Consider the following 26,753-nt stretch of genomic DNA (forward strand, 5'->3'; position numbering starts at 1 on the left):
ATCTCAAGTGAGGTTAGGCCAACACTTAAGGAAGGAGGCTAGAGGAAACCACTATGAACGCTAGCCTAAGGTGATTCACAAAAAGAGAGTACTCTAGAGACATCTGAATAGCATAAATCTACTAAAATTCATGAATGGTTTTAAATCATCTAAAGCTTTCTATTTATAGGAGGAAAGAGGAGTTGTTTGTCTCCAAAAATGGAAGGGAAAAATGGTCTAAAAAGTTGAATTTGGAGCCAAAAGGAATGCATGCCAGAAGTGTGACTTACCACCTAAGCAAGTCACATGTTCCTTACTTGTATTTGTTAGCACAAGCAACCTTGATGCAAATATTTGATAAAGCAAAGTGCATGAGATCACATGTAATTGATGAAGATCCATTCGATGATCATGTTTCTATTGTGTTAAATCTAGAAATAAAGTGAACAATATGATGTTTACATATGGTACCATATTCGTAGGCTATATTACATAGGTTGGATGACTTGTTAGTCTTAGTGCATCCTTTTTAATTTTTTAAATGGGTTTTAACAAGTTAAAAGGCTTGTTGTATATAGTTTTTGGTATGAATGTATTCAATCAGTTTAATTATTTTTCAATCGACTGATTTCACTTAAGTCAAGTGAAATCAATATATTGTACGGAAAAATCAAAATTCACTTAAGACCAAACTATATAAGTTATCTTTTAGAGAGTTGGGGCACGATTTTGAGTTTTTGAATGCAAAAAACAATCATTCATCTTTGGAAAACTCTCTATCTCTGAATCACACAGCTGCAAGTGGTAGATTGAAGATCTTGGTTAATCTTGGAGGCATTTTGCCTTGGTTGGAGCTTGAAGAACTCGAGTTTGGTTTGCTAGGAAGAGCCACCATCAGGCTTTTAAGTTCTTGTGCCTCTTGTTGTGTTCCTGATGTGATTTTAGGCTTGTAAATATTTTCTTACAGTGGTGTGGTTGAGATTTTTGTGTGATTAAAAAATCTTGGTGTTTTTATTGTTCAAAAGTGTAATCTTGGTGTGATTTTTGTAAGACTTATGATAATAGTGGAAATCAGGCTCACATTATTCTGATAAACTGGATGTAGCTTTGTGATTGAGTGAAGCAGTGTAAAAACAATTGTCCATTTCTCTTTCTCTCATCTTGATCACCTTTAAAATCTTAAGAAAATAATTCAAATCAATCTTTGTTGTGCTTTCATGTGTTTTCACGTAATCTAGTAGTGTAATCTTGTTAGAAATACTATTTAAAACGAATCTTGTGTAAGAAAGTATGTTGTTTGAGTTGGATTTGCGAATTTTGAATTCTACATAATTTCTCAATATTTTAGCCGATTGGTTTCATATTTTAATCTATTTATTCCTAGTGTATGAACATATTAACCTGCTATTTTTATTTTTAATCATTTAAAAGTGTAATGTTCTACAACTTTTGCATTCTGATTTTGTAGTCTAATTAATTCAAGCAAAAGGGGTTTTAAGCTTTCGAAATTTTCATATAGCCAATTCAACCCCCCCTTCTAGGCTTAAACTACCATTTCATTACTAACAATATTGGCATAAGAAAGGGATCTTAACCTATCTTGCTCACTTAGCTAGCGGACAAGACTAGGTTTAAATTATGCATCTCCTCAAGCCCACTACTTTTAGGCTCAAACTCCTTTTCAAGCCTAAAACCCTCTAAGCCCCAAATACATGGTCCAAAGAAAACCTTATATTGTTGGGCCCATAATACAAAGCCCAATTTAAAACCTTAATCTTATATTTACAATTTATAGAATCTCGGGGTAAGTCTTCACATCCTCCTTAGCCTAAATGAACCGTAACTTGGGCCCGTCATGATCAAAGGAGGTACAATCTTCTTGAATCCTCCTAGCCACAACTCTAGTTGCAGGTCCCTTGGCTAGAGTTATGTCATCATCCCTTCTCTCTTAAGAATGATATGGCCTCAAATTTGAAGTGTATGCCTTATCCTTAGTTCCACATGCAAAAGGAATTAAATCAGTGACATTGAAGGTGGCATTAACTTCATACTCCTCTGGCAGCTGTAGCCTATAAGCATTATTGTTCACTCTCTTAAGCACTTTAAAGAGACCATCTCCTCAGGGGCTAAGTTTGGACTTCCTTTTCTTAGGAAACTAATATTTGCTTAAAGTAAGCCAAAACCAATCCCCTTCTTCAAATATGACTTCCCTCCTCCTTTTTTGTTGTATTTGGCATACCTCTCAATTTATTGTTGTATTTGTCTTTTAACCCACTCATGCAATTTCTTTATAATCTCATATCCGGCTACCCATTTTTTATGAACAAAGTCAAAAAATGTGGAAAGTGGTAGTAAATCTACTAGAGTAGGAGGATTAAATCCATAAACAACCTCAAAATGAGAGATCTTAATAGTTTTATGAAACACCATGTTGTAAGAAAACTAAATATAGGGAAGGTACTCATCCTAAGACTTGTAGTTTCCTTTCAAAATTACCCTTAGCATAGTATAGAGAGACCTATTGATTGTTGACATGAGAAGTCAAGGTGGTGTGTCTCATGAAGATTTGATGAAACTTTTTGAACTACTTAGAAGCCATTACCTTGGAATCAAGCCTACATTGATAAAGATAAGGAGTTTTGATGAAATTCATGTTGATCAAGTCTGAAATGTGTGCTCTCAACATGGATAAATCATTAGGAAGGAGTATTTGATGTTTATAATTTACATTGTAGACCTTGTAGCATTAATTTAATGTAATTTGTCTTTGTTGTGTTTTTTTTTAATCTGTTGAATGGTTTTTCAACAGGTTAAAATGTTAGCTACAGTAGTCTTAAACTATGACTTATTCAATTAGTTGATTTATTTTTTAATCGACTGATTTCACTAACGTCAAGTGAAATCAACCGATTGATTTGGAAATCAACCTGTTGAATTTCGTAACAGTTTAACTATAAGTGCTTTGATTTTCAAAAGAGAGGTAACTTGATCATTTTTTAGCGCGAACTGTTTTGGAAACTTGGGAAATCTCTCTCTTTCTTGATCATTCAGACTACAGCTATTGAAGATTGATCTTGGATCAATTCTTGGAGCTTTTAGCCTGTGTTTGAAGCTTGGAGAAGGTGGTTTGTGGTAGGCAGGGTTGTGCTACCACTGAGGTTTGATCTTTCTCAAGCTTTGTGTGTGCCTGGTGGTTTTCTAGGTCTGTAAGAGGGTTCTTGCTGTGTTGTTGTGATTCTTGTGTGATTCAAGAGTCTTATGTGTGGTTTTTTCTTATTTTGAAAGTGTAAGAGTTGAAACTTTGTAAATCTTTTGAAATAGTGCAAAGTCAAGTTCGGGTTTCCTTGACAAACTTGATGTAACTCATGAGTGAACCAGTATAAAAATCTTGTGATCCAATCTTTTCTCTAACCCTTCTCTGTTGCATAATAATTTAAAGTTTAAAGAACTTGGGTTTAAATAATCTTTTTCATATTCTTGAGTGTTTTGATGGCATCTGTAGCATAGAGCATGTTTGCATAATCAATTAGAACATGTCTTGATTGTTCTTGTGCATTGTTTCTGCTTAACATCTCAAATCTTCATTTATGTATTTTTCCCAATATTTCAGTCGACTGTTTTTGTGTTTCAATCGGTTGTTTATATCAGTATAGAATCTGTTTAGTAAAATCAATCGATTAACTCTGTTTTTGATCAATTGAAAGTATATTGTCCAGTGGTTTTTGCATCCTAACTGGGTGATCAAATTGATTCAATAAAAGAGGGTTTTTAGCTTTAAAAGATAGCCTAAATTTGTAACTAGCCAATTCAACACCCCCCTTCTTGACATTTCAACCATTTTAAAACTAACATTGACAACTTTTGTCTACCTACCAGTTTAGGGATGACAATAAGTAGAAAAGTTAAGCTTAGTTCCTAGACTAGACAAAAGAGTTTTCCAAAAATGGCTAAGGATTTTAGTGTCTCTATCAGATACTATGGTATGGGGTACTCCATGAAGCTTTACAACATATTTAAAGTAAATTCTAGCAATGTTGCTAGCATCATCCATTTTGTGACAAGGTATAAAATGTGCCATTTTTCTAACGTGATCAACCACCACAAAAATGGAAACACAACCCCTTTGGGTTCTTAGGAGACCTAAAACAAAGTTCATTTTAATATCTCTCCAAGGGGCTAAAACAATATAGAGTCCATGAGGCATTGTTATAGATTTAGATTGTAAACATGAGATAAATCTATGACAATGTCTTTGGACATTTTTCCATATGTGGACAGAAGAATTTTTCCTTTAATAAGTTAAGGGTCATCTCTACACCAAAATGGCCATAAGCCCCCCCTCCCCCACCCACCCGACCCCCCATGTGTTTCTTGCATTAGGAGCTTTCTATGTGAACCTTGGGGAATGCAAACTTCTCCTTCTTTAAACAAGTACCCATTCTTCACATAAAAGCCCCTTGAGCTCTCTCTAAACATTCAACATAGGTCGATGTAAACTCATAATCTTGAACGTACATTTTAGGAATATGATCAAATCTAAGAATTTAGGTTCCCAACTTTGAAAACAAGGTGTGTCTCTTAGACAAGGCATCAACCACCACATTACTTTTTCCTTTTTTTTATTTTATCACATAAGGAAATTGTTCCAAGTATTTCATCCACGTAGCATGCCTTTTATTCATCTTATGTTGACCCTTGAAGTGTTTAAGTGACTCGTGGTCATTATGAATGACAAAGTCCTTGGTGTGGTATTTGAGGGAGGCACCATTAAGTTCTTCATTGAAATTAGCAAATGGATAATATGCTTGCAAAAACACTACACCTACTCCCACACCTGATGCATCACACTCTAGCTTAAAAGTTTACGAGAAGCCTAGTAAGGCTTCAATGGATGCATTGGTAGTTCATTGAGTTGCTGAAAAAAACCTCTTATTTTTCTCCCTAACTAAAAGAAACATCATTTTTCACTAATTAGGGGAGAAGCCAAACTTGAGAAGTTAGGAACAAACCTTCTATAGAAACTTGCTAACCCATGGAAGCTCCTAAGTTCTCCTACATTTTTAGGTGTATGTCAATCTTGAATGACCTTTATTTTCTTAGGGTCGGCATGAACCCCATGTTTATTGACCACAAAACCTAAGAAAATGACATTATCTACACAAAAGGTACATTTTTCTATGTTTATAAAATGTTTATTTTTCCCAAGAATGGTAAGGACAAACCTAAGATGGTCTACATGCATAGGCAGACTCTAACTGTAACATCCCATTTAAATAATAACATAATTAAATGAAATCTTACACCGGATAATATAAAGAGCCAAGTTGCAGAGTATAAAGTCACTCCTTACAGTTATCCAAGGTACTTAAAAGGAAATACTAAAGCTCACTACAATGCCTACAACCCAAAAGGAGTAAGAGATAGCCAATATTTGAAATAAAGTCTTAAGGGCAATACAATAGACGGGCCTTCGCCCTAAAGAAAAGCCCAAAGAGACCTGAAGTCTAGCACGGGTAGACTGTGCAGCGGAACCATCCCTTCTCTGTTGACCTCGAGTACCTCTTGCATCTGCTTCCATCAATAAATTGATGATCATCACAACGGTAGAAAAACAACATACAAGGCAATCAAACAAGCAAAAGCGTAAGCTAGAGCCAAAAATATTTTATCATGAATCAGATATACTTTCACAGTCCAATATACATACATCATCCAAGCATGTTATGACCTCTCAATCAATACACTAAAACTCGACTTAACTCATCCAGATACATATAATCTGGTTGGATTAAATGGATGCTCGTAGTTGTGGTGGATACCTCTGCTCACCCCCGAGCTATGTGTTACAAGTGTTACAAGTGTTACAATGAATCAATTCCCTCACACACAAGGTTAGCCCTTAATAAATTTCAGGCCTCCTGCTACTCTCACCACAGGAGTCAGTCCGCTCTAAGTGAGACTAACTGACTCCTTAGAGTGTCAGGATGCAATCCTTACCTTGAATCCTTACCAAGTTATATAGATGGGGCACCACCATGGACACCCACTAACAAGGGCCATGGAATTACGTCCCAACCACTAAAGCACGACCCTGAAATCCCACCTAGAGATTTCAAGGAATTACGCACTGACCACAGACCAATCATGTTCAATCAATCAAGTAATGTTTACCATACATAATATCTCATGCCAACCTTTACAACCCATTCTCATTCATAACCAAATGTTGAATCCATACCAACTCATCCTTCCCAAACAGTGAATATATATTTGTATTCCATATCAATACCATGTCTCCTTGATACCAACCATCTCATTTAAATCACATGCCAAGTTCATACCAAACCCATCATCCACAATCCATGAATCACATCACTCATGCATAATCATTTATCACATGCTTTTAATATAACAATTAGATTCAAGCCAGTAATAACCATTCAAGATCAGAGAAACAACCAAACTACAGCGATCTTGCGATAAAAACTGCTCTCACTACAGAGCTATGATTCAAGATCGGACCGGTCAAAATCAAAAGCTATGTGTTAAGGATCAGCTGTTAAAATTTCAGCTCGATCCAACAGTTAACATAGTAGAAATCTTCATTTTACGAAAAGTGTGCAATGCATAAAAAGAGTAGCGCCACATCAATCAAACATACTTGCACACCATACATTTTTATTCGACCAACAACCTCATTCAAGCATCACAACCATACAACAGACCAAAAATCGGCAAAATAACTTTAAAAACATAAACCCTAGCTTCCCTTACCTGGAAAGAGCTAGTCACAACGACCCTGACCCTTAAGCGAATGAGCAAGACAGCTCCAAGAGCATATTTAAGAGCTGAAAATCTCAATACAGAGGAAGCACAGGATTATTACGAGGAACCCTAATGGCAAGCACAGAGATTAAACTAAAAGAGAAGAGTATGCATCGGAAGTAACTTATGTGAGTGAAAGAAATGGGTTGGACTCAGTTGAACTTAGATGAATCTCAAACCCTAGCAGAGGAACGTTACTGTTCTAAGAGAAAGGAGGCTATTTTTTTGAAAGTGAGAAGAATGAAAGTGTTTCAGCTGGTTTAGGGGCTTTGGTTCCTTATGGGCCAGCCCTAGGCCCAACTTATTTGGGATAGTCCTTTAAAATAAAGGTAGTAAAGTAAGTGGGCCTTACACTAACTATATATATCAAAATATCATCAAAATAGACAACTACAAATCTACCTATGCAATCCCTAAGGATATAATTCATAAGGCTCATGAATGTGCTAGGTGCATTAGTGATGGCATACCCCCCAGCCATGGCCAAGCACACTTAAGAAGAGTTGGAGTCATCTATGAAAGGCGAGCCCAAGCTTTTATCATCATGGCCCATTAGTGAGTTTATAGTAGATTAAGTTTATTTTGGGCCTTGTATTATGGTCCTAGTAGTATAGGATTTTCTTTTAGGCTTTGTATAATGGGCCAAGTAGTCTAGGTTTTCTTTTGGACTTTGTATTTTGGCCTTAGGTTGTAGTGAAAAGTTTTGGGCCTAGGAGATGAACCCTAAGGAGACACATGGATCTAGGGTAAAAACCTAGCTTGAAGAGAAAAAAGCAATTTTCCACTCATCACCTTCTTTTATTCTTATTCAATGATAACCACTCTTTAGATCAATTTTAGAAAACATGAGAGACTCATGCAGCTCATCAAGCATATAGTCTAGCCTCGGAATGGGATGCTTATATTTAATGGTTATGTTATTTATTGTCCTACAATCGTAACACATTCTCCACTTGCCATCCTTTTTAGGTACTAACAAAACATACACAACATAAGGGTTAAGACTCTTTTGAACCCAACCCTTCTCTATGGACTATATCTCCTTGGTTTCTTGAGGGTTTGTCCTATAGGTTGTCCTATTTGGAAGACTGGCCCCAAACACCAAATCTATTTGGTGCTCTATTCCCCTAAAAGGAGGAAGCCCAATAGGCCCTTTCTTAAGAAATACATCACCAAATTCTTTAAAATATTTTCAATGTTAGGAGGTACAATCTTAAGCTTAAGAGATGTGGCAGTGCATGTGAATGTTCCTTTACACAAAAGGAGATACAAATGTTGTTCAACATGGAGAACTTTATTTAAAGATTCTTTTTGTCAAAAGGTTCTCACATTGAATGGCCTCAGAGGAAGGAACACTAAGTTCCACCACTTGAGACTCATCTTTAATTACTAGACTTTAGTATAGACTTAGACTTTTTTTTCTCTTCATTTCTTCTTATATTCTTCTAAGCATGCTTTTGATTAGGCCTTTGATTGGGCCTTAGGTCCAAATCACCAAAACTTAATTGAACTTGTAGGCTAATCTTTTAGGATAATTAAATTTGATCATATATTTTGAGAGTTCAATTTATTCTTTAATTATTTTAAAATATTTAAAATTATGTTTTAGTTGGTTTACAATTAATTCCAGTAATAATTTAAAGGTTACATCATTCTAGAGGTCCTCATTTTTGTAACGAAATTTCAAGTAGGTCCCCCATTTTTATTTGATTCAATTGAGTCCCTATTTTGGAAAATTTGAGGCAATCAGTTCCTTTCCATTAGTTGTATAGTAACAGTGTTAACTATGTGTCACGTCTCAGCACGTGATTTTTTTTATTTCTTTTTAAATTTTTTTAATTTTTACATTTTTTTTATAATCTTTTAAAAAAATTAAAATTGCCACGTGTTAATTTGACATTATGCCACGTGGTAGAGAAAGTGTGATGTGGTAGTGACAGTGGTAGTGACACGTGTTATTGTTGGATGTGAAAAATCTCAATATAGTCCCTATATTTGTTATTTTGTCTCAATTTGGTCCCAATTTTTTTAAAACAGAATCAATTTCATCCATGTATCAAATTTAATTTTTATATAAATTTTGCAATGGTATTTTTATTATAGTTGATATTTTTTAAAAAATTAAGTTTATTTAAATGTATATTTTGCACTGATATTTAGTTAAATTTTGTTTTAAATATTTATATATCTATAATTTATAGATAAATGTTAGAGTTGCTTTATAAATAAAAACTTTATAAATTCAAATATAAAATTTTAAAAAAAATTTATAACAATTCTAGCATTTGTCAATAAATTATTGATATATAAATATTTGAAACAATATTTAAATAAAGTTCAATGCAAAATATACATTTAAATAAACTTAATTTTGTTAAAAATATCAATTATAATAAAAATACTATTGTAAAATTTATATAAAATTAAATTTGATATAGAGATGAAATTGATTCAGTTTTAAAAAAATTAGGACCAAATTGAAACAAAATAACAAATACAAGGACTACATTGAGACTTTTCACATCCAATAATGACACATGGCACCATCACTACCACATCACACTGTCTCTGCCACGTGGCACAATGTCAGATTGTCATGTGGCAATTTTAATTTTTTTTAAAAAAAATTATAAAAAAAATCAAAAAAATCACGTGCTGATACGTGACACATAATTAACACTGTTATTATACAACCAACAAAAAGGAACTGATTGCAACAAATTTTAAAAAATAGGGACTCAATTGACTCAAATAAAAATAAGGGACCTACTTGAGATTTTGTTACAAAAATGGGACCTTTGAAATAATTTAACCTAATTTAAACATATCAATGTATTTAGTATCTAATTATGAGGACAGCGTAAAAAAGGAAAAGGTTAATTAAAATTAACATATAACACAAAGAAACCTTAATTTACACATTCATAATTTTTTCACTTACCAAAACCTCCCAAACTTCAAACCACCACCAGATACACATGGAACATAATAGTCATGATAAAGCGAAATTGAGAAAAGGAGGATTCAACATTCAAATAAAACACCAAAGGAAATATTCAAAGTTATGGAGGTGCAATTAGCATTTAAAGGGGTATAAGCAGAAACCTTATATAAACCCAAAGTTTGTATTACAAAAAAGTATTATCAAAGCGAAGAATTCATTCTCACATATTTAAAATTTTGAAATTTTCATATTATATATAATTAACTTATTTCCCAATTTTATAACTTTAGTAATAACTTTGAACACAGAAGAAAGTGTATAAGAAAAAAAAAATGTATAGTGTATCTCAATTCTCTTCATACTAGTTTTACCATTGCTTAAAAGTAAACACGTTAGTTTTTATTTGATTTTTCGTCTTTTTAGTGTTTATTTTCGATATATTAAAATATAAAAGTAATTTAATCATTACCAAATATATATATATACTCCTAAGTATAGTAGATATTCACTTCACCTTGCGTATTGATATGAAGAGTTTAATATAAATTTAATTGTGATGCGGACTTACAAAATATTAGAAGTCATATAATTACAATACGAATGTTATGGGTCATATATAAGTTATATACTTACAGTATGATATATTATGAGTCATACATAAATATAACATATATGTTATATTAAGAAACTTTTATATATATATATATATATATATATATATATATATATATATATATATATAAAATATAAAATCTTTATAATATCTCATCTTGATTTTTTAATTCTAAAATAATAATTAATTTTGAAAACAAAAATATTTCCTAAAAACTAATTTAAATAAAAAATATATTAAGTAAATATTCTTTGAGTCATATAATAAATCTTAGAAGAGATTGAACAAACCATGAATGAGGTCATCTTAGAAGTCTGCAATTGAATCAATAGTGAATTTGAAACTGATATAGACAAAGTTTACTAATGCGATGTTATCTTCAAATAATTAGAAATTGTTGTCAACCTAATGTCAATATAAGCAAGTTGAAAGATTTTCTTTATTTATCATCGAATCACTTAAATAAAGCTCAAGATGCGCTCTTCACCCTCGCATTTGGTCAATCAATAATTACACATGAACGAATCAAAAATAGTCAAAAAATAACTTTACTTACTTTTTTCTGAAAATAAAGTCACAAAATTAATAAATTTTAGAATTTTCTTTGCGGATTAATGCGGAAAGAAAATTTAAATTAATGTCTACTGTATCCGTTGAAAATTATGGAAGATTAAAAACTTAAAATTCTTATATTTTATTTATATATTTTTCTAATTTTAAATAAAAATGTAACTGATAAAAATATTAATACTACTCGGTTAACAAAATTTGGTATTGTTTACTAAAGAATATATATATATATATATATATATATATATATATGCGCGTGTGTGTGAGATTATTTGCTAAATAATAGTGAGATTATGAAAGAATATTTCAATTTTTTAAATAATTATATATAATTAATAATTAATTTTTACTTCATAAGACTATATCCAACACAAGTAAATAATTGTAAAGATATTGAAATTTGTTATATGGTAATAACTCCATCCAAAATATAATTTAATTTAAAGGTTGAAACGAGAATATAACAGATAATTAAAATCCCACGACTACTACCTTCTTAAAAACTCTTAATTTGTTCCTACTATAATGAAAAAACATTTAACTCCCATTCTTAGGTTCACAACTAAAAATCTTTAGTCAACCAATATAATTTGTAATATGTACAATGTTAGAATATTAAATAACAACTAAGGTTTTCTGTATGACATTTTGAATTAATCTAAATTTTCTACAGTTAGTGTGTATATATATATATATATATATATATATATATATATATATATATATATATATATATATATTAAATTACATATAAACATTACTACTTAAATTTTCTCACCAGTAATAACTTCAAAAATTATTTTAATGAATATTTTTATTTGAATCTTTTAGATTGATTTTGATAATATGTATTAATTAGTAATAATATAAATTAAAATATATTGGAGCCGCCAATTGATTGGCACAAATGTACCTCTTTAATGGAAATCCTTAATTAAATCTATTACAGTTAAAAACGTTAACGCACGATCAGAAATATTCTTGAATTTTTATTGAATTAAATAACATTCCGAAAGAATAAATTAAAAGAAAAAGTATTACTTTTCAGATCTGCATATTATATTTTTAAAACTCCAATATTATAACATAGATATTGTGAAGGGGAGGTTCCAAAGAATACAATAAAATTATGAAGGGAAAACAGATTTAGAAAAACAAATCACAAATATTTATATGAAGAATATCTTTTATTAATAATGATTTTCTAATATATTTAGATTTTCAATATCTCTATTATTTTTACCTAATATACTGTATTTAAAAGTGTCCATAGTTAATGAGTAAGAATGTCAAAACCAGCAAGTTAATACAATAGAGTAGATGGACTGACCCAATTGATATCCAATTGCATCCTAATCCAAGAAAGATCAACCATTTACTTTCAAATGGAATAAAGTGTAGAAAGAAAATTGATATACCATAGCATCCTAAGCTAGGAAAGATCAACCATTTTTACTTTCAAAATGAAACAATGTAGAAGGGTATGGCGAAACCTGATAATCAAAAACTAGCTTAAGATCTTAAGGGTATAATTTTAAATAGTAAATCATCACAAATGAAAAAAGTACAATTACATGACTTGGACTACAAAAATTTTGACCACAAAAATAGAAGGACCTTCAGAACACCATTTATAAGAGAAGGGGCAAAAGCACTAAACATCTAGTTTGCCCTAGGGGTTGCCCATTCAACTCTAAGTATGAGATTATCGTAACCATACCCATTAAGTTTGTTGATAGCTCTCTGTGCATCTTCCCTGTTCACAAAGTTAACAAAGCCAAAACCCCTGCTCATGCTAGTCTTCTGATCAATGGCAACATAAACTCTGCTTACAGGACCAAAAGGACGGAACAGCTCCAGCAAATCTGGTTCTCTTGTGTCTTCAGAGAGATTGGTTACCCTCACAGAGTTCTCATCATTCCTTCGCCGCATATCAGATCCACTACTCCTCTCAGCCCCAGCCCTCATACCAGGAGGCACGTAGGCTCCCTTGGTTGCGCCACCTGTTGCCGCTGCAGCATCTAATGTTGCAGGCTTATCCACGAATCCCTCAGATGGCGGGGCCAGATCCTTGTATGGACACCTTGAGGTCCAGTGATCACCCTTCTTCCCACAAGTCCTACACACCATCAGAACAGCACCTTTCTGGAATTGAGCCAAGGGGTCTCCACCACTCTTCGGCTCCTCCGTTTTGGACCCTGTTAACAATCACACAAACACAGTAATTAAACACTGATGATAGATTAATCTTATTATCCTCCTCTATAACAATCATGTATCTAGATACCTATACTAATCACACTGACCTCAAGTTCACGTCTTCACTCTCATGCACAACCACAGGTTTTTCAAAACCCAGTAATTTAGAGCCCTTTAAATTCTTTTCTCACATTGCTTTCTTTTTTTATCACTATTTCCCTAAACTTTTTTACAGTTTTCAGCAATCAATTCCTCATCCAAAATCTACTGGGTTTTGAAATTTGTTCAAGCTATTAGTGTTTCGAAATGAAAAAGAAAAAACAGAATCTACTGAGAGAGATTTTCTTTTCTTGTGTAGTTTTCATGATGTTCAACCACTCCCACACCCAACCTCTCTAAAATAAAGTGTGCAAATGTCGTTATCGGAAAATCAAATTGAAAGTCCAAAAAACCATGCTATAAATAGTGCCACATCATGATTTGTTTCAATTGTGATGGTCATCCAGAATTGTGAACAGAAAGAGGTGATTCAGTGTATGTAATGATCATAAGTCCTTAGGAGAACCACACCCCAAAACTAGCTATTAGAGTGGGAGAGCCTAAGTCTTTATAAGGACTCCCCTTTGAGGTGACCTTCCAATGTGGGACTCATTACATTACCACCCCTTCAAAAGCCGACGTCCCGGCGGCTCTCACCACCACGACGGGCCTCACCACCACGACGGGCATTTAGCCCCGGCGGGTCTACAACCACTGGTTGGCCGGCTCTCAATGAAAGCACCATTTGTAATGAACATAAGTCATTGGGAGAACCACACCCCAAAAGCTAGTTATTAGTGTGGGAGAGCCTAAGTCCTTATAAGGACTCCCCTTTGAGGTGACCTTCCCAATGTGGGACTCATTACAGTGTAATTGCAGTTTATGCATTTTCTCCAATAGCTTATTAGCATTCAGCACGGACATTACCACAGTGCAATTAAGAAAGAAAACAGAGAAATTGTAATGAAAACGGTAATAAAAGGTAGATTCTGCGGAGAGGTGTTACCAAGAGGCTTGGGGCGTTCGAGGAGGATCTCTTCGGTGGATACCATGGTGAGGCGGCTGCCGACGTCTTCGTGGACGGCGTCACCGAACTTGGGCCAGGAGCGGCGCTCGACAGCGCGTTTGCTGAGACGCGCGTTGGCGAGTTTACGGGTGCGCGTGGTGGTTGTGATCTTCACCTTGTTGCCGTCCTCGTCGAACTTGTATTCGATGACCTTCTTTATGCCGTTGTCGTCGGGCCCTATGACCTGTCGCGGCGGGAGGAGGAAGTCCAGATCCTCGCCATCGTCCTCCTCCAGCTCGCCCCACCGCAGCTTCGTCGGTTCCCCTTGATGCGCCATCGCTGTAATCCTTCTTTCTTCTCTTAGATTAACTTCTTTGTCGTTCCCGACCACACCTAGAGAAGGATAGAACCACCCAATTGTAAAATGAAAACTTGTTCTTAGGTTTGTTCTGTTCACTTATCAAGTGATTGGGTCATGGGCTCTCAAATAAGGCCCATATTTCTAATTAAATAAGCCCAAAGGCTTTCCATCACGGATATTCTATAATAGCTTGTGTTTGCTTTTTTAATTATAAAATTATTATTATTATTATCACTTATACGGATTTTCTCTTTTGGTATATTTTAATAAAAATAATTATCTCCAAAAAAATATTGTTTGTAATAAAATTGTAAAAATTATTTAATTTTTTTACCATAAAAAAAAAGAACAACGTATGCATGCATGTGTTTTCACTTGTAAATTACTAATGATATATGTAAAATTTGTATCCCTCTTCTCTTATTATTCTATGTTCTATCTCCCTTTCAGTTTCTCTAATTTTTTGTTTCCTCTTCTCACTTGGCGCAATAGCATCTTAAGAGAGAAATATTCTCTCCCTTTCAACTTTCTTTCCAACCGTCTTTGTGCAGTCTTACTCTAGAAAAGGAAAAAAACATCCTTTTTCACCAAGTTGTTTCAAGAGAGTAAGCTTTTCTTCTACTCTTTTCTTTGAGTCTAAAATTGATTCATATGTTTGCACAATGGTGGTTGTGCATGTGCTTCCATAAGATCTTCTAAACTTTAGTCTTAGTGAAATCTAAGAGCATATTAGATTTTGATTTTAGGCCCTTTCTTGTGTTGGTTGAGTGTTTTTCCGCAAAACCTAAAGGTTAGGGGTTGTGGGAGATCAAGTGGAATTCCCAAATCAAGGGAAGCTAGTTATTCTCCCGTTGAATTTCATTTACGATTGATGAATGTGAAATGAGTTGTGTTTCTAAATCTGAATTTCATGTTTCTCTTACTTGAGTCGTTGAATTTTCCTTTATAACATGTTGAATGAGAAATCTCTCAAAATGGGAATTTTGATGTTCTTTAATGGATAAAAGTGTGAAATGAACTTGTTGGTTGATGTTGGCATTTCTAAATTATTGTTTTGGTATGTTCTTGGATTGTTGAAAGCATGAAGTGGTATTTTATTTGTTTAGTACTTTCAAATTTTAGGTTGACACTATTTACGATTTTGCAGATTCTCTGGATGAACCCCCTTCTCGTTGGCCGGCGACAAAAAAATTGAATTTAGTAGAGAATCAAAGAGATCTTCTTGTTGGACAAGAAGACTCTCGTTGACGGAATGTTGAATTTGATTTTGGCCGAGAGTTAGTAGGATAAGGATTTGTTGGGCAAGTCTGTCTCAATAAGCGAATTAACTTTAAATTGGTTCTAGTGTTGGGTTCATTAAGTGAGGCATCAATTCGCTAAGCGAGTGACCCTCTAGGGGTGACTTGTTGAGCAAATGTATGTGTTCGCTAAGCAAATCTATGAAATTCATATTTGAATGATTTGGAGAAGTAAATTGATTAGATGTATGAGAATTATTCAAGGATGATAGTATATGGTGAGAGGAATATGATATTACTATTCTTGTGTGAACTATATGGTTGTATCATTCTTAAGGAGGAAAGGTATAATGTGTAGGTTTAGTGTTATACATTCACTAGGGACACTCATTGGAAACTATCCTTATACTCTACTAGACTTATAAACTCATATAAAGGAAGGAGTTTAGGTGGTGAAGAGGGAAGAATGTTCCTATTGTTAGTTTTGGAGTCGTGGACTCCATTTCTTTTAGGCTATAAGTGAACTCATTTTATCGTGAGAGGAGAAAACCAAGTATCATTACTTGAAATTATAACACTAAGAATTTGATTTTACATGACAAAGCAAAGTTTCTAGAGTTTGAGTGGAATGCATAAGTCCGAATAAATTGAGTCTAGAGGTTGTCTAGTTTTGAGTGTGATTTTGAATTATCAAGTGTGTGCTTAATTACATTACTTTAAATTCCTTTGATTGTCACGATTTCTCATATTTTATAATTAGTTTACCCTTGTTTCTTGTGTTGGTTTTACGTTCTTTTGCTATGATTGCTTATGGCGTGAGCAGATGGGTTATAGATGGAAATAAGGTTAGACAGTAGGATGAGAGACATCCATGAAGTTACTTTTGTCTTTTTTTAAGTGAAATACCTTCTTCAATTTTAGTTATTGAAATACCTTCTTAAAATTCTTCAATGTCATTTTCCTAAATTTTCCAAATAAATGAATTAGCCTCTTGAATTACTTCATCGAAACATACCATCATGGTTCCAAAGACAGGTAAAAATGGCTAGCAAGGGAAGAGATTTTGGATGAAATTTTGTGGTGTTCATGGACAAGAGGAAGGAGACCAGCTAAGATACTAGACTTTTTCTTTTGAATTACATTGCTTATGTATTCATGTAAGTATATTTACATTTGCTATTTGCTTAAAATTAGTGTACCATTCTTCTCTCATCAGATTAAATTAGTGTACTTTTAATTTTTTGTTTCTTTTAATATTTTTAATTTTAAGTGTTTAAAATAAATGCTAAAAAAGAAAAGAAATGTTACAACAACTCATAAACAACTATACACACAAGTTAATTCATACAAAATTATTTTTTTCTTAAATTTCTCAACATAGGTCCTTGAATAAGCTTTAAGAAATCAACACTTCTTCCAACACGTCTTCTTTTTAAATTATGACACCATTTGTTATGAACAACAACAATTATGATTTATGGGACTCAATCCACTACCAAACATCAATCAAATTTTGAAAGATTAGAGTCCCTGCACTTCAAATCTTTATTTTATTTTTTATTTTTTAAATTAATCAATTTTGAAAAACTGACCTATCTTCTTCAATAAACTTTCTAATTTTTTGTAAAGCTCTCACCTTGGTATACTTGCTTTTCATCTTCTACAAATAAATAATGTGCATTACATCTTTTCTTTAGGCTCATTACATATTTTTCATTCTTAACAAATCACACCGCAATAATGTCATCTCATCTAATTTCATTTATGGAATTTGAAAAAAAAAGCAAATAAAGTTTTGCCCAAAATTACAATATTTCATATACATGAGGGGGCTCAATCAATAAGTGACACATGTCTGACTTTTTTTGGATGTATTTCATGTATAGCACCAATTGCTCTATTTTCCTATTTTTGTTGTTTTGGTTACTTTGGATGTTCTGTAGATACTTGAACTGGATTCTATAGTCCTTATTGCTATGAATTGAGAAAAAAAAATGTTATTATGGGTATATTAGATGATAATTGGTATGAAATGTTATGTGAGCATGCAAAGTTATGATGTTTAAAGAATTTCAAGGAGAAATTCTGTGTGGAGGTTTTAGTGTATGCATCGGCATAAGGATTCGTTATTGGATTGGTATCCTTTCTCTAATAACTACAATCGCTCAAGTAGAGCAGAGTACATTATGTAGTTAAGAGATGAAGGAGATCCTAGCCATTGGACTCAATCAAGTCCTAGGCACGAAGGGGATTTACCTTGTTGATGGTTGGGTGATAACCCCTTGAGGCCAAACTCTGCAGAGTTTGGGAACCATCCATAAGTGCAGGCCGCTAGGAGATCCAATGTCAAATGCATGTATCCGGATAATTGAGTTTAGTGTCAATTGCTTGTGTGATTATATATCAGAGTTATGTTTTATAACATGATTGTAAGTATTTGGCATGGTTTAAATATAAATACGTATAATTATCTCTTTTGCACATTAGCTTACCCTTTTTTCTGTGTTTCTTTGTTGTTTGTCTTTCTTTTGTGATGATCACCTATTCGGTCGGAGTATATGTGGTTTCAGTGTCAGAGGCACCTATGGAGGATGCAGAGCCATCTTTTAGGGTGGTGGAAGGTTTCTGTGGGAGTTGTTGTAAGTGAGTGGTTTGTGCTTAGAATTAGAATTGGTTTTTAGTTGGTTTGTATAAATGTTATCCTTTTATAGTCCTATCTTTTCTAGGACTATATTAATATGCTTTATACATTGAATCTTTTATTTTAACTCCTATAGTGAAACAATCCTATTTTATTAGTTTTTAAGCTGCTAAAATTGCACTACACCATTTTTTACTTTAGACCACACTGAACTAGCCCCCATGTATAAAAGTGTTGCCTAAACATAGAAATGGCCACAAATATATAAGTGTGGCTTAAAACTAATAAAGGCCACATTTTATAAATTGTTGATTATTTAGGCAACATTTTTTTTAAAAGTTGTCATAGAAAATGTAGGCAAAATAATGAAATTGTGGCATCTTCCTTGTGTTGTTTCCTTATCGGTTATACTATACACTATGAATCTTCTTCATACCTATAGATTAAGCAACGCTAGAATGACAACAACTAGAAAACCATTGTGTAAAATAGGAATAAGCCACAATTTTTTTTTATTATTGCTTATATAGTGAGTTTTATTTTCCTTAAACCTAGAGAGCATACAAAAAAATGTTGTCTATTTGTTTTAAGCAATATGGTAGAAAATGTTGATAGTTATAGGCAACAACTATTAAAATGTGGATAGTTTAGACCATATTTTTAAAATTATGATAATTTAACTTTAAGTATTTTTAAATTACAATCATGTGACCTAATTAATTATTGTAAGATAGATCAATTGTCTTGTGGTGGAGGGTAGTTGGGTCAAGTCACAATCAAATTATGACACTTTGGTTGTCACAATCTTAAGAAGAAAGAGTTGTACTTTAACTATTAGAGCCAAGGTCACGAATAATTAAATAATCATTATTGCCTAAAAGAATACACAAAATTTTAAATTGTGTTGTATAAAACTATGAAATAACATGTTGGCTAAAAAGTGTGGTCTATTATTTTCTTCTAAACTTTTGTGACATTGGAAAAAAACCATTGTCTTTGAACAATGGTCACAGCTGAATACTCCACGGTTGGAAAACTGTGGTAAAATCGTTGCCTAAACTTAAGACCATAGTTTTTTTTTTTTACTTTAGGCAACATTTTTTAGTTGTTATTTAAACAACAAAATGGTGTAGTGTTGGAATGTTACAATTATCAAGTAAGTCAACTAAGATTGATTTTAACAAAGTTGGTAATAAAAAAATTTCTAAAAAAACTAAACTATGATTGGTAGAGGATGCATCAATGGGCATACATCCTCGTTCTTTGGACTATGATTTGTCTTCTTTTTTTTTTTCATACACTCTTATAAGTTAGACATATGGGTTCTCATAATTATCATTTTCAAAAATAATGTTTTCATATACTAACGACATAACACAACTTTTTTCTCTCTAAATGCAATAACAATAAAGTCTTATCCTCTGTACATTCTACTAAACCTTAATATATGCACATGCCACCAAACACTAACATTAATTGTGATATTTAATTTAATTCTACAATAATTTAATCATGTCTTCGGTCCCTATTTTTGTAGCAAAATCTCAATTTGTTTCTACTATTTTTTTTGTCTCAATTTGATCCCTGTTTTGGGAAATTTGATCTCAAATTAGTCATTTCCTAGATTTTTTGATAAGTTTTTGAATTTTTTTTTTGAATTTGTATATTATTTTTTATTTATTTTTTTGAATTTATTTTTAAAAAAATAAATAATTTGCCACGTGTCAAGCTGTCGTGGTAATTTTTTTCTATTAACATTATTTTTTATTAACAACTTTAAAATAATTTTAAATAAAGTTAAATGTATAATATTAATTAAATGAACTTAATTTTGTTAAAAATATTTACTTCAAATATCAATTTTGATAGAAATATTTGTGTACATTTATATATAAATTAAATTTGATTTCAATTTGGAGAGGGACAAAATTGCTCAAGTTTTACAAAAATTGGGACTGAATTGAGACAAATTAAAATAAAGGGGACCAATTTGAGAAAGTGGAAATGACACCTGACATATAAGTGACACGTGTCATTGTCACTGTCACATCACTTTGTCACTACCACGTGGCACGATGAAAGCTTGACACGTGGCAAATTTTTTATTTATTTTTTTAAAATTCAAAAATTAAAAATCAAAAAATTAAAAAAATTCAGGAATTGACACGTGGCACCCCCTCTAACGGTGTTACTGTACCATTAACAGAAGGGATCAAATTGAGGCAAAAAAAGTAGAGGGACCAAATTGAGATTTTGCTACAAAAATGGGGACCAAAGGCATGATTAAACCTTTTACAATAATCCCTAATATCCACTTTTCTCAATTCTTATATTATGCAGATGTATAAAAGAAACTAACATCACTTCTTCATATCTCCTTAGAAAAAACATAAATATGTTATATTTGTTTACATGTGAAGCCAAGGTGGTATGCTTCTTGAAGATTTGATGAAGATTTAGTGAAGCCCTTTTGAACTATCTTAAAGCCATTACTATTGAAATGAAGCCTACATTGATGAAGGAAAGGAGATTTGATGATATCCATGTTGATCAAGGCTGGAGCGTGTGCTTTCCATATAGTTACATCATTAAGAAAGTGTATTTGAAGTTTGTAATTCATGTTGTACACCTTGTAGCATTAATTAGATGTTTTTGGTCTTCGTTGGGTTTTTTAATCTGTTGAATGGTTTTTCAACAGGTTAAAATGTCTCTTTTAATCCGTTGAATGGTTTTTTAACACGTTAAAAGGTTGGTTGTAGTAGTTTTAAACTGCAACAAATTCAATCAGTTGATTTATTTTTTAATCGACTGATTTCAGTTAAGTCAAGTGAAATCAACCAATTGATTTGGAAATCAACCTGTTGAATTTCGTAACAGTTTGACTATAAGAGCTATGATTTTCGAAAGAGAGTTATTCTAACCATGTTTTAGCGCAAAATTGTTCTAAAAACTTGTGCAAATTCTTTTTGTCGTGATAATACAGTTTGCAGTAGTTGTAGATTGATCTTGAATCAATTCTTGGAGCTTTTGGCTTGGTTTGAAGTTTGGAGAAAGTGGTTTGTGGTAGGCTGGGTTGTGCTACCACTGAGGTTTAATCTTTCTCAAGCTTTGTGAGTGTGCCTAGTGGTTTTCCAGGTCTGCAAGAGGGTTCTTGTTGTGCTGGTGTGATTCTTGTGTGATTCAAGAGTCTTTTGTGTGGTTTTTGCATATTTTGAAAGTGTAAGGGTGGATATTTTGTAAATCTTTTGAAATAGTGCAAAGTCAAGCTCAGGTTGCCTTAACAAACTGGATGTAGCTTAAGTTTGAGTGAACTAGTATAAAAATCTTGTGGTCTCTTCTCTTCTCTAACCTTTCTCTCTTGCATATTCATTTTAAAGTTTAAAGACCTTGTGCTTTAATAATCTTTTTCATGTTCTTCCATGTTTTCATGACATCTGCGGCATTGAGCATGTTTGCATAATCATTTAGAACCTATCTTGATCATTCTTGTGCATTGTTCCTGGTTTAAAACTCGAATATGCATTTCTGCATTTTTTCCAGTATTTCAGTCGATTGTTTTTCTGTTTCAATCAGTTGATTATACCAGAACAAAATCTGTTTAGTAAAATCAATCGATTAACTTTGTTTTTGACCGATTGAAAGTATATAGTTCAATAGTGTTTGCATCCTAACTTGGTTATCTAATTGATTCAATTAAAGGTGGTTTTTAGCTTTCAAAGATAGCCTAAATTTTTAACTAGCCAATTCAACCCCCTTATTGACATTTCAACCATTTCAAAACTAACAATATTATCTTAATATAATCTCTATAGATAATTCTTTATACAAACTCTTATATTTTATCTTAATATAATGCAATTATCTTAATATAATCTATCTATTAAACTTAAATGTTTTTTTCATTTAAGTGTTTCATCATGTGATTTATTTAAGAATAATTTATTTTTTAAATTTATGTAACTTCTTCAAAACTTATTCCATTTTCAAGACTTCTAACCTTCTATTTTTTTTGTATACATGCTTTTCCATGTTCCAGAAATCTTCATTTCTCTTTCATGAATCACACTCATTAATTGAAGTGACATGTTTTCCTTTGTTGTACTTTGTCATTTTTGTCAAATCTGTGTTATGAGCAATGGTGCAATGTTTTCCTAACTTTTTAGAATGTAAAATCGTAAAATTGAGATTGTTTTAATAATTTTGATTTGAGATGTAGTATTAATATATTTATTTTTTCCACATTTTTCTTTCGTGTCACACACCTTACTTTCTTTATGTTTTTTTCATAAATTAGGAACCTAATGCCTTTACACATGTTTACGAGTTTTTAATTTCGTTTAGTTTTTTGAATTGTCAAAACTAATGTCATGCATTCCTTTAAAATGGGTGATTTGTCTTATTGATGGTATTGCAAGTATGTGTTTTTATTATTCTCTGGATTTCATTTTTGTTTTTTTCTACATGCATTTGTTGGGCTTTGTTTAAATCTTTTGAGATTTTTAAAATGTTTCAAGTTCATGCGTTTCCAAACGATTAATATATTTAAGACATAATTTAATGAATATGTATATATTATTATAATTGTTTCCTTAATTAAATTTGGAATAAATCTCACAAATTTTATTCAATTTATATATTTAATATTTTTTTTCAATTAATAGTACTACTATTATTGTTTTAAGTTATTGGTCTTTTGAATACATAATATTTAACAAAAGCGTAAAATATATTATTATGTTCACAGTAAATAGATTTTGAATATGCTTTCTTAATTAGATATAATATCATGTATTACAAAATTACACAAATGACCCTATTTAAATGGCTGACATGTGTCCAATTTTTCACTTCTTGTCCATGTCTAACTAATGAACACGCGTCCAAACATGATATTTGGTTTTATGCAATGCAAATGGCACAAACACTGTAGATAGGGGTGATGGATTTCTTTCAAAGCTTCTTTGTAGGTTCAGATTTCAAATCACATTTCTACTTTCCTTTCTTTCGTCTCATTTTTCCTTTTTTGCTTATGCTTCTTCTTCTGTCACTACATTTGTTGTCCAAGGTAAGTTGTTTTGGTTGTGGGATTTGTTGGTTTTTTAAAGGTGTTTTCTTGGATAGTGGTTGTCGTGTAGTGCTTTTGTGGAAGGTGTGTCCGTTTGGGTTATAGGTTATTTATTGTCTTGTTTGATCTTTTAAGGGTTTAAGGTTCTAATCGTTTTGTTTAATCTGGAGTTTCGTTCGTATGTTGGTTGTGGGTTTGCGGGAATTTGTGGTTCTTTTTTTATGTTGTTTTTTATTTCATGTTTGGGTTGAGGGTTGTGGGTTGTGGATTCTATTTTTGTTGTTGCTTGATTTTTGTTTTGCAGTTGTTTATTTACACTCTTTATGTTGTGGTTGTGTTCTTCTGGTGTTTAGGTTATAAGTTATCGTGTTTTGGTTGGAAATTTTATTCTAAATTTGGGAGTATATTTTTTAGTTATTTTATAACTCAAATAACTTGAATTATTCTTGTTTGTAGCCATACTTGGGTACCAAAATTGTTGTTAAAGTATGGCGAAAAAGTTTGATGCGATTAAGGATATTAATGGAAATAGGGAGACCCTAAAACTTTGAGTTAGAATCAATGACCTTTGGGAGGTCAACAATAGAGATGAAGGTAAACATATTGAAATAGTTTTGGTGGATGACAAGGTAAGTGTGGCTACAATTTCTAACTACATGCTTCATTTTATGTTTGACTTAAAGTTAGTCATGGTTATACATATGTTGTAGGGGGACATGATTCCCGCTATGATGAAAAATGAAGACCTGGCTGTTTGGGTAGAAAAGTTGGTAGAGGGTGAATCGTATGTGATGCATAACTTTAAAATTTTGAAAAGCCAAGGTCAATATTGTATATGTGAACATGATTATAAGTTGTTATTTATTGGTGAAACTGCTGTGAAAGCTCACCCTATGCCAAATATACATCTAAAAGTATACAGGTTCAAAAGTATAAAGGAAATCATTGATGGAAATTGTTGTCCATAAATCTTGATTGGTATGTATATATTACATTTTTGGTTATTTGGTATCTATATAAATGGTCGAAACTAATTACTTTGTTTTGTTCAGATATTATTGGGATGGTTCAAAATGTCAGAATCAAGCCAAGCTCAAGAAATGTTATTTTTTATGTCTCAGATCTAAGGTTCTTGCAAGTATATATTTTCACGGTTCTTTTTGTGTTTGAATAATTTTAATTTTGTTCAAATGATATCATGCAATGGTGCTATAATTAATTGTACTTTGTGGGATGGATATGCCACAAAGTATAGGGAAGCTATGAAGGATACAAAAAATGAAGGCAACTTTGTGATTATTTTGACTCAAACAAAGATTAAGGCTGCTTCAGGTAGTAAATATATTTTTCTATATATTGTTTTTGTTAGTTTTGAAATGGTTGAAAAGCCAAGAAGGCGGGGTTGAATTGGCTAGTTAAAAATTTAGGCTATATTTGCAAGCTAAAAACCACCTTTAATTGAATCAAATAGATCACCAAGTTAGGATGCAAACAATATTGAACTATACACTTTCAATCGATCAAAAACAGAGTTAACAGATTGATTTTACTAAACAGATTTTGTTCTGGTATAATTAATCAATTGAAACTGAAAAACAGTCGACTGAAATACTGGGAAAAATGCAGAAATGCGAATTTGAGTTTTAAACCAGAAATAATGCTCAAGAATCATCAAGATCAGTTCCGAATGATTATACAAACATGCTCAATACTTCAGATGCTATGAAAACGTGCAAGAACATTAAAGCACAAGTTCTTGAAACTTTAAAATGAAAATGCAAGAGAAAGGTTAGAGAAGAGAGGACACCACGAATTTTTATACTGGTTCACTCAAACCTGAGTTACATCTAGTTTGTCAAGGCAACCTTAGCATGACTTTACACTATTTCAAAAGTATTACAAAGTATCCACCCTTACACTTCCAAAATATGCAAAAACAACACAAAAGACTCTTGAATCACACAAGAATCACACCAGCACAGCAAGAACCCTCTTGCAGACCTAGAAAACCACCATGCACACACACAAAGCTTGAGAAAGATCAAACCTTAGTGGTAGCACAACCTTGCCTACCACAAACCACTTTCTCCAAGCTTCAAACCAAGCCAAAAGCTCCAAGAATTGATCCAAGATCAATCTTCAACAGCTGCAACACCTATGATCACGAAGGAGAGAGTTTCCACAAGTTTCCAGAACCAAATCGTGCTCTAAAATGATCAACAGACCTCTCTTTCGAAAATCACAGCTTTTATAGTCAAACTGTTACGAAATTCAACAGGTTTATTTTCAAATCAATCGGTTGATTTCACTTGACTTAAGTGAAATCAGTCGATTAAAAACTAAATCAACTGATTGAATTTGTTGCAGTTTAAGACTAATGCAGCCAACCTTTTAACCTGTTAAAAAGTCATTCAATAGATTAAAAGAGTCATTTTAACCTGTTGAAAAACCATTCAACAGATTAAAAACACAACAAAGACCAAACTACATCTAATTAATGCTTTAAGGTCTACAACATGAATTACAAACTTCAAGTACACTTTCTTAATGATGTAACTACATGGAGAGCACACATTCCAGCCTTGATCACCATGGATATCATCAAATCTCCTTTCCTTCATCAATGTAGACTTCATTCTAATGGTTATGGCTTCAAGATAGTTCAAAAGAGCTTCATTCAATCCTCATCAAATCTTCAAGAAGTAAACCATGTTGGCTTCTCATGTCAAAAGTTTTATTATTTATGAATTTAATAAATAATTCCTCTTTTAGGGCAGTGGCCAGTTTCGATATCAAACTCATGGCATGGTTCAAAGTTGTTATTGGATGATAGTATACTTGAGATTAAAGAAATGAAGCAGAAATTGATGGAGCTATCTAGCTTGCAATTATTCTAATAGAAGAATTGAACAAGTTAGTGCTTTCAAATGCACTACATGTGATGGATATAATCTGAATGTTGCAATCAAGTTAGTATACTAACCTTCCTTTACTGTAAGTCAATATATTATCAATATATGTTATTGTTATTTAGGAAGAATTTGTGATAATTACTTGGCACAATTTTAGGTACAAATTGGAAATTCAAGTTTGCTATGAAGGTTCTTTTGCTAATTTTGTTATGTGGGATCAAGAATGTACTGATATAATTGGAAAGATAGTTGCTGACTTATGATACAGATCATGGTTTAATAGATTAAATTGGGATTTAGTTCCTATTTTTTAATATATCCTTTGTCTATATATACATACATATATATATATATATATATA

At 32.3% G+C, this 26,753-nt stretch overlaps 1 protein-coding gene across 1 annotated transcript; it reads right to left on the bottom strand.

The window, feature by feature from the left end:
* Positions 1-12,284: 12,284 nt before the first annotated feature.
* Positions 12,285-14,614, bottom strand: LOC114180315 (eukaryotic translation initiation factor 3 subunit G-like). Its single transcript, XM_028066611.1, has 2 exons — positions 14,176-14,614; positions 12,285-13,129 (listed from the first exon to the last, which is right to left on the bottom strand). Exons 1-2 carry the CDS (start codon positions 14,510-14,512, stop codon positions 12,594-12,596), a joined length of 873 nt encoding a protein of 290 aa, XP_027922412.1. The 5' UTR covers positions 14,513-14,614; the 3' UTR covers positions 12,285-12,593.
* Positions 14,615-26,753: the final 12,139 nt, after the last annotated feature.

This window comes from Vigna unguiculata, chromosome 4 (genome assembly GCF_004118075.2).
Source record: "Vigna unguiculata cultivar IT97K-499-35 chromosome 4, ASM411807v1, whole genome shotgun sequence".
Taxonomy (NCBI): Eukaryota; Viridiplantae; Streptophyta; class Magnoliopsida; order Fabales; family Fabaceae; genus Vigna; species Vigna unguiculata.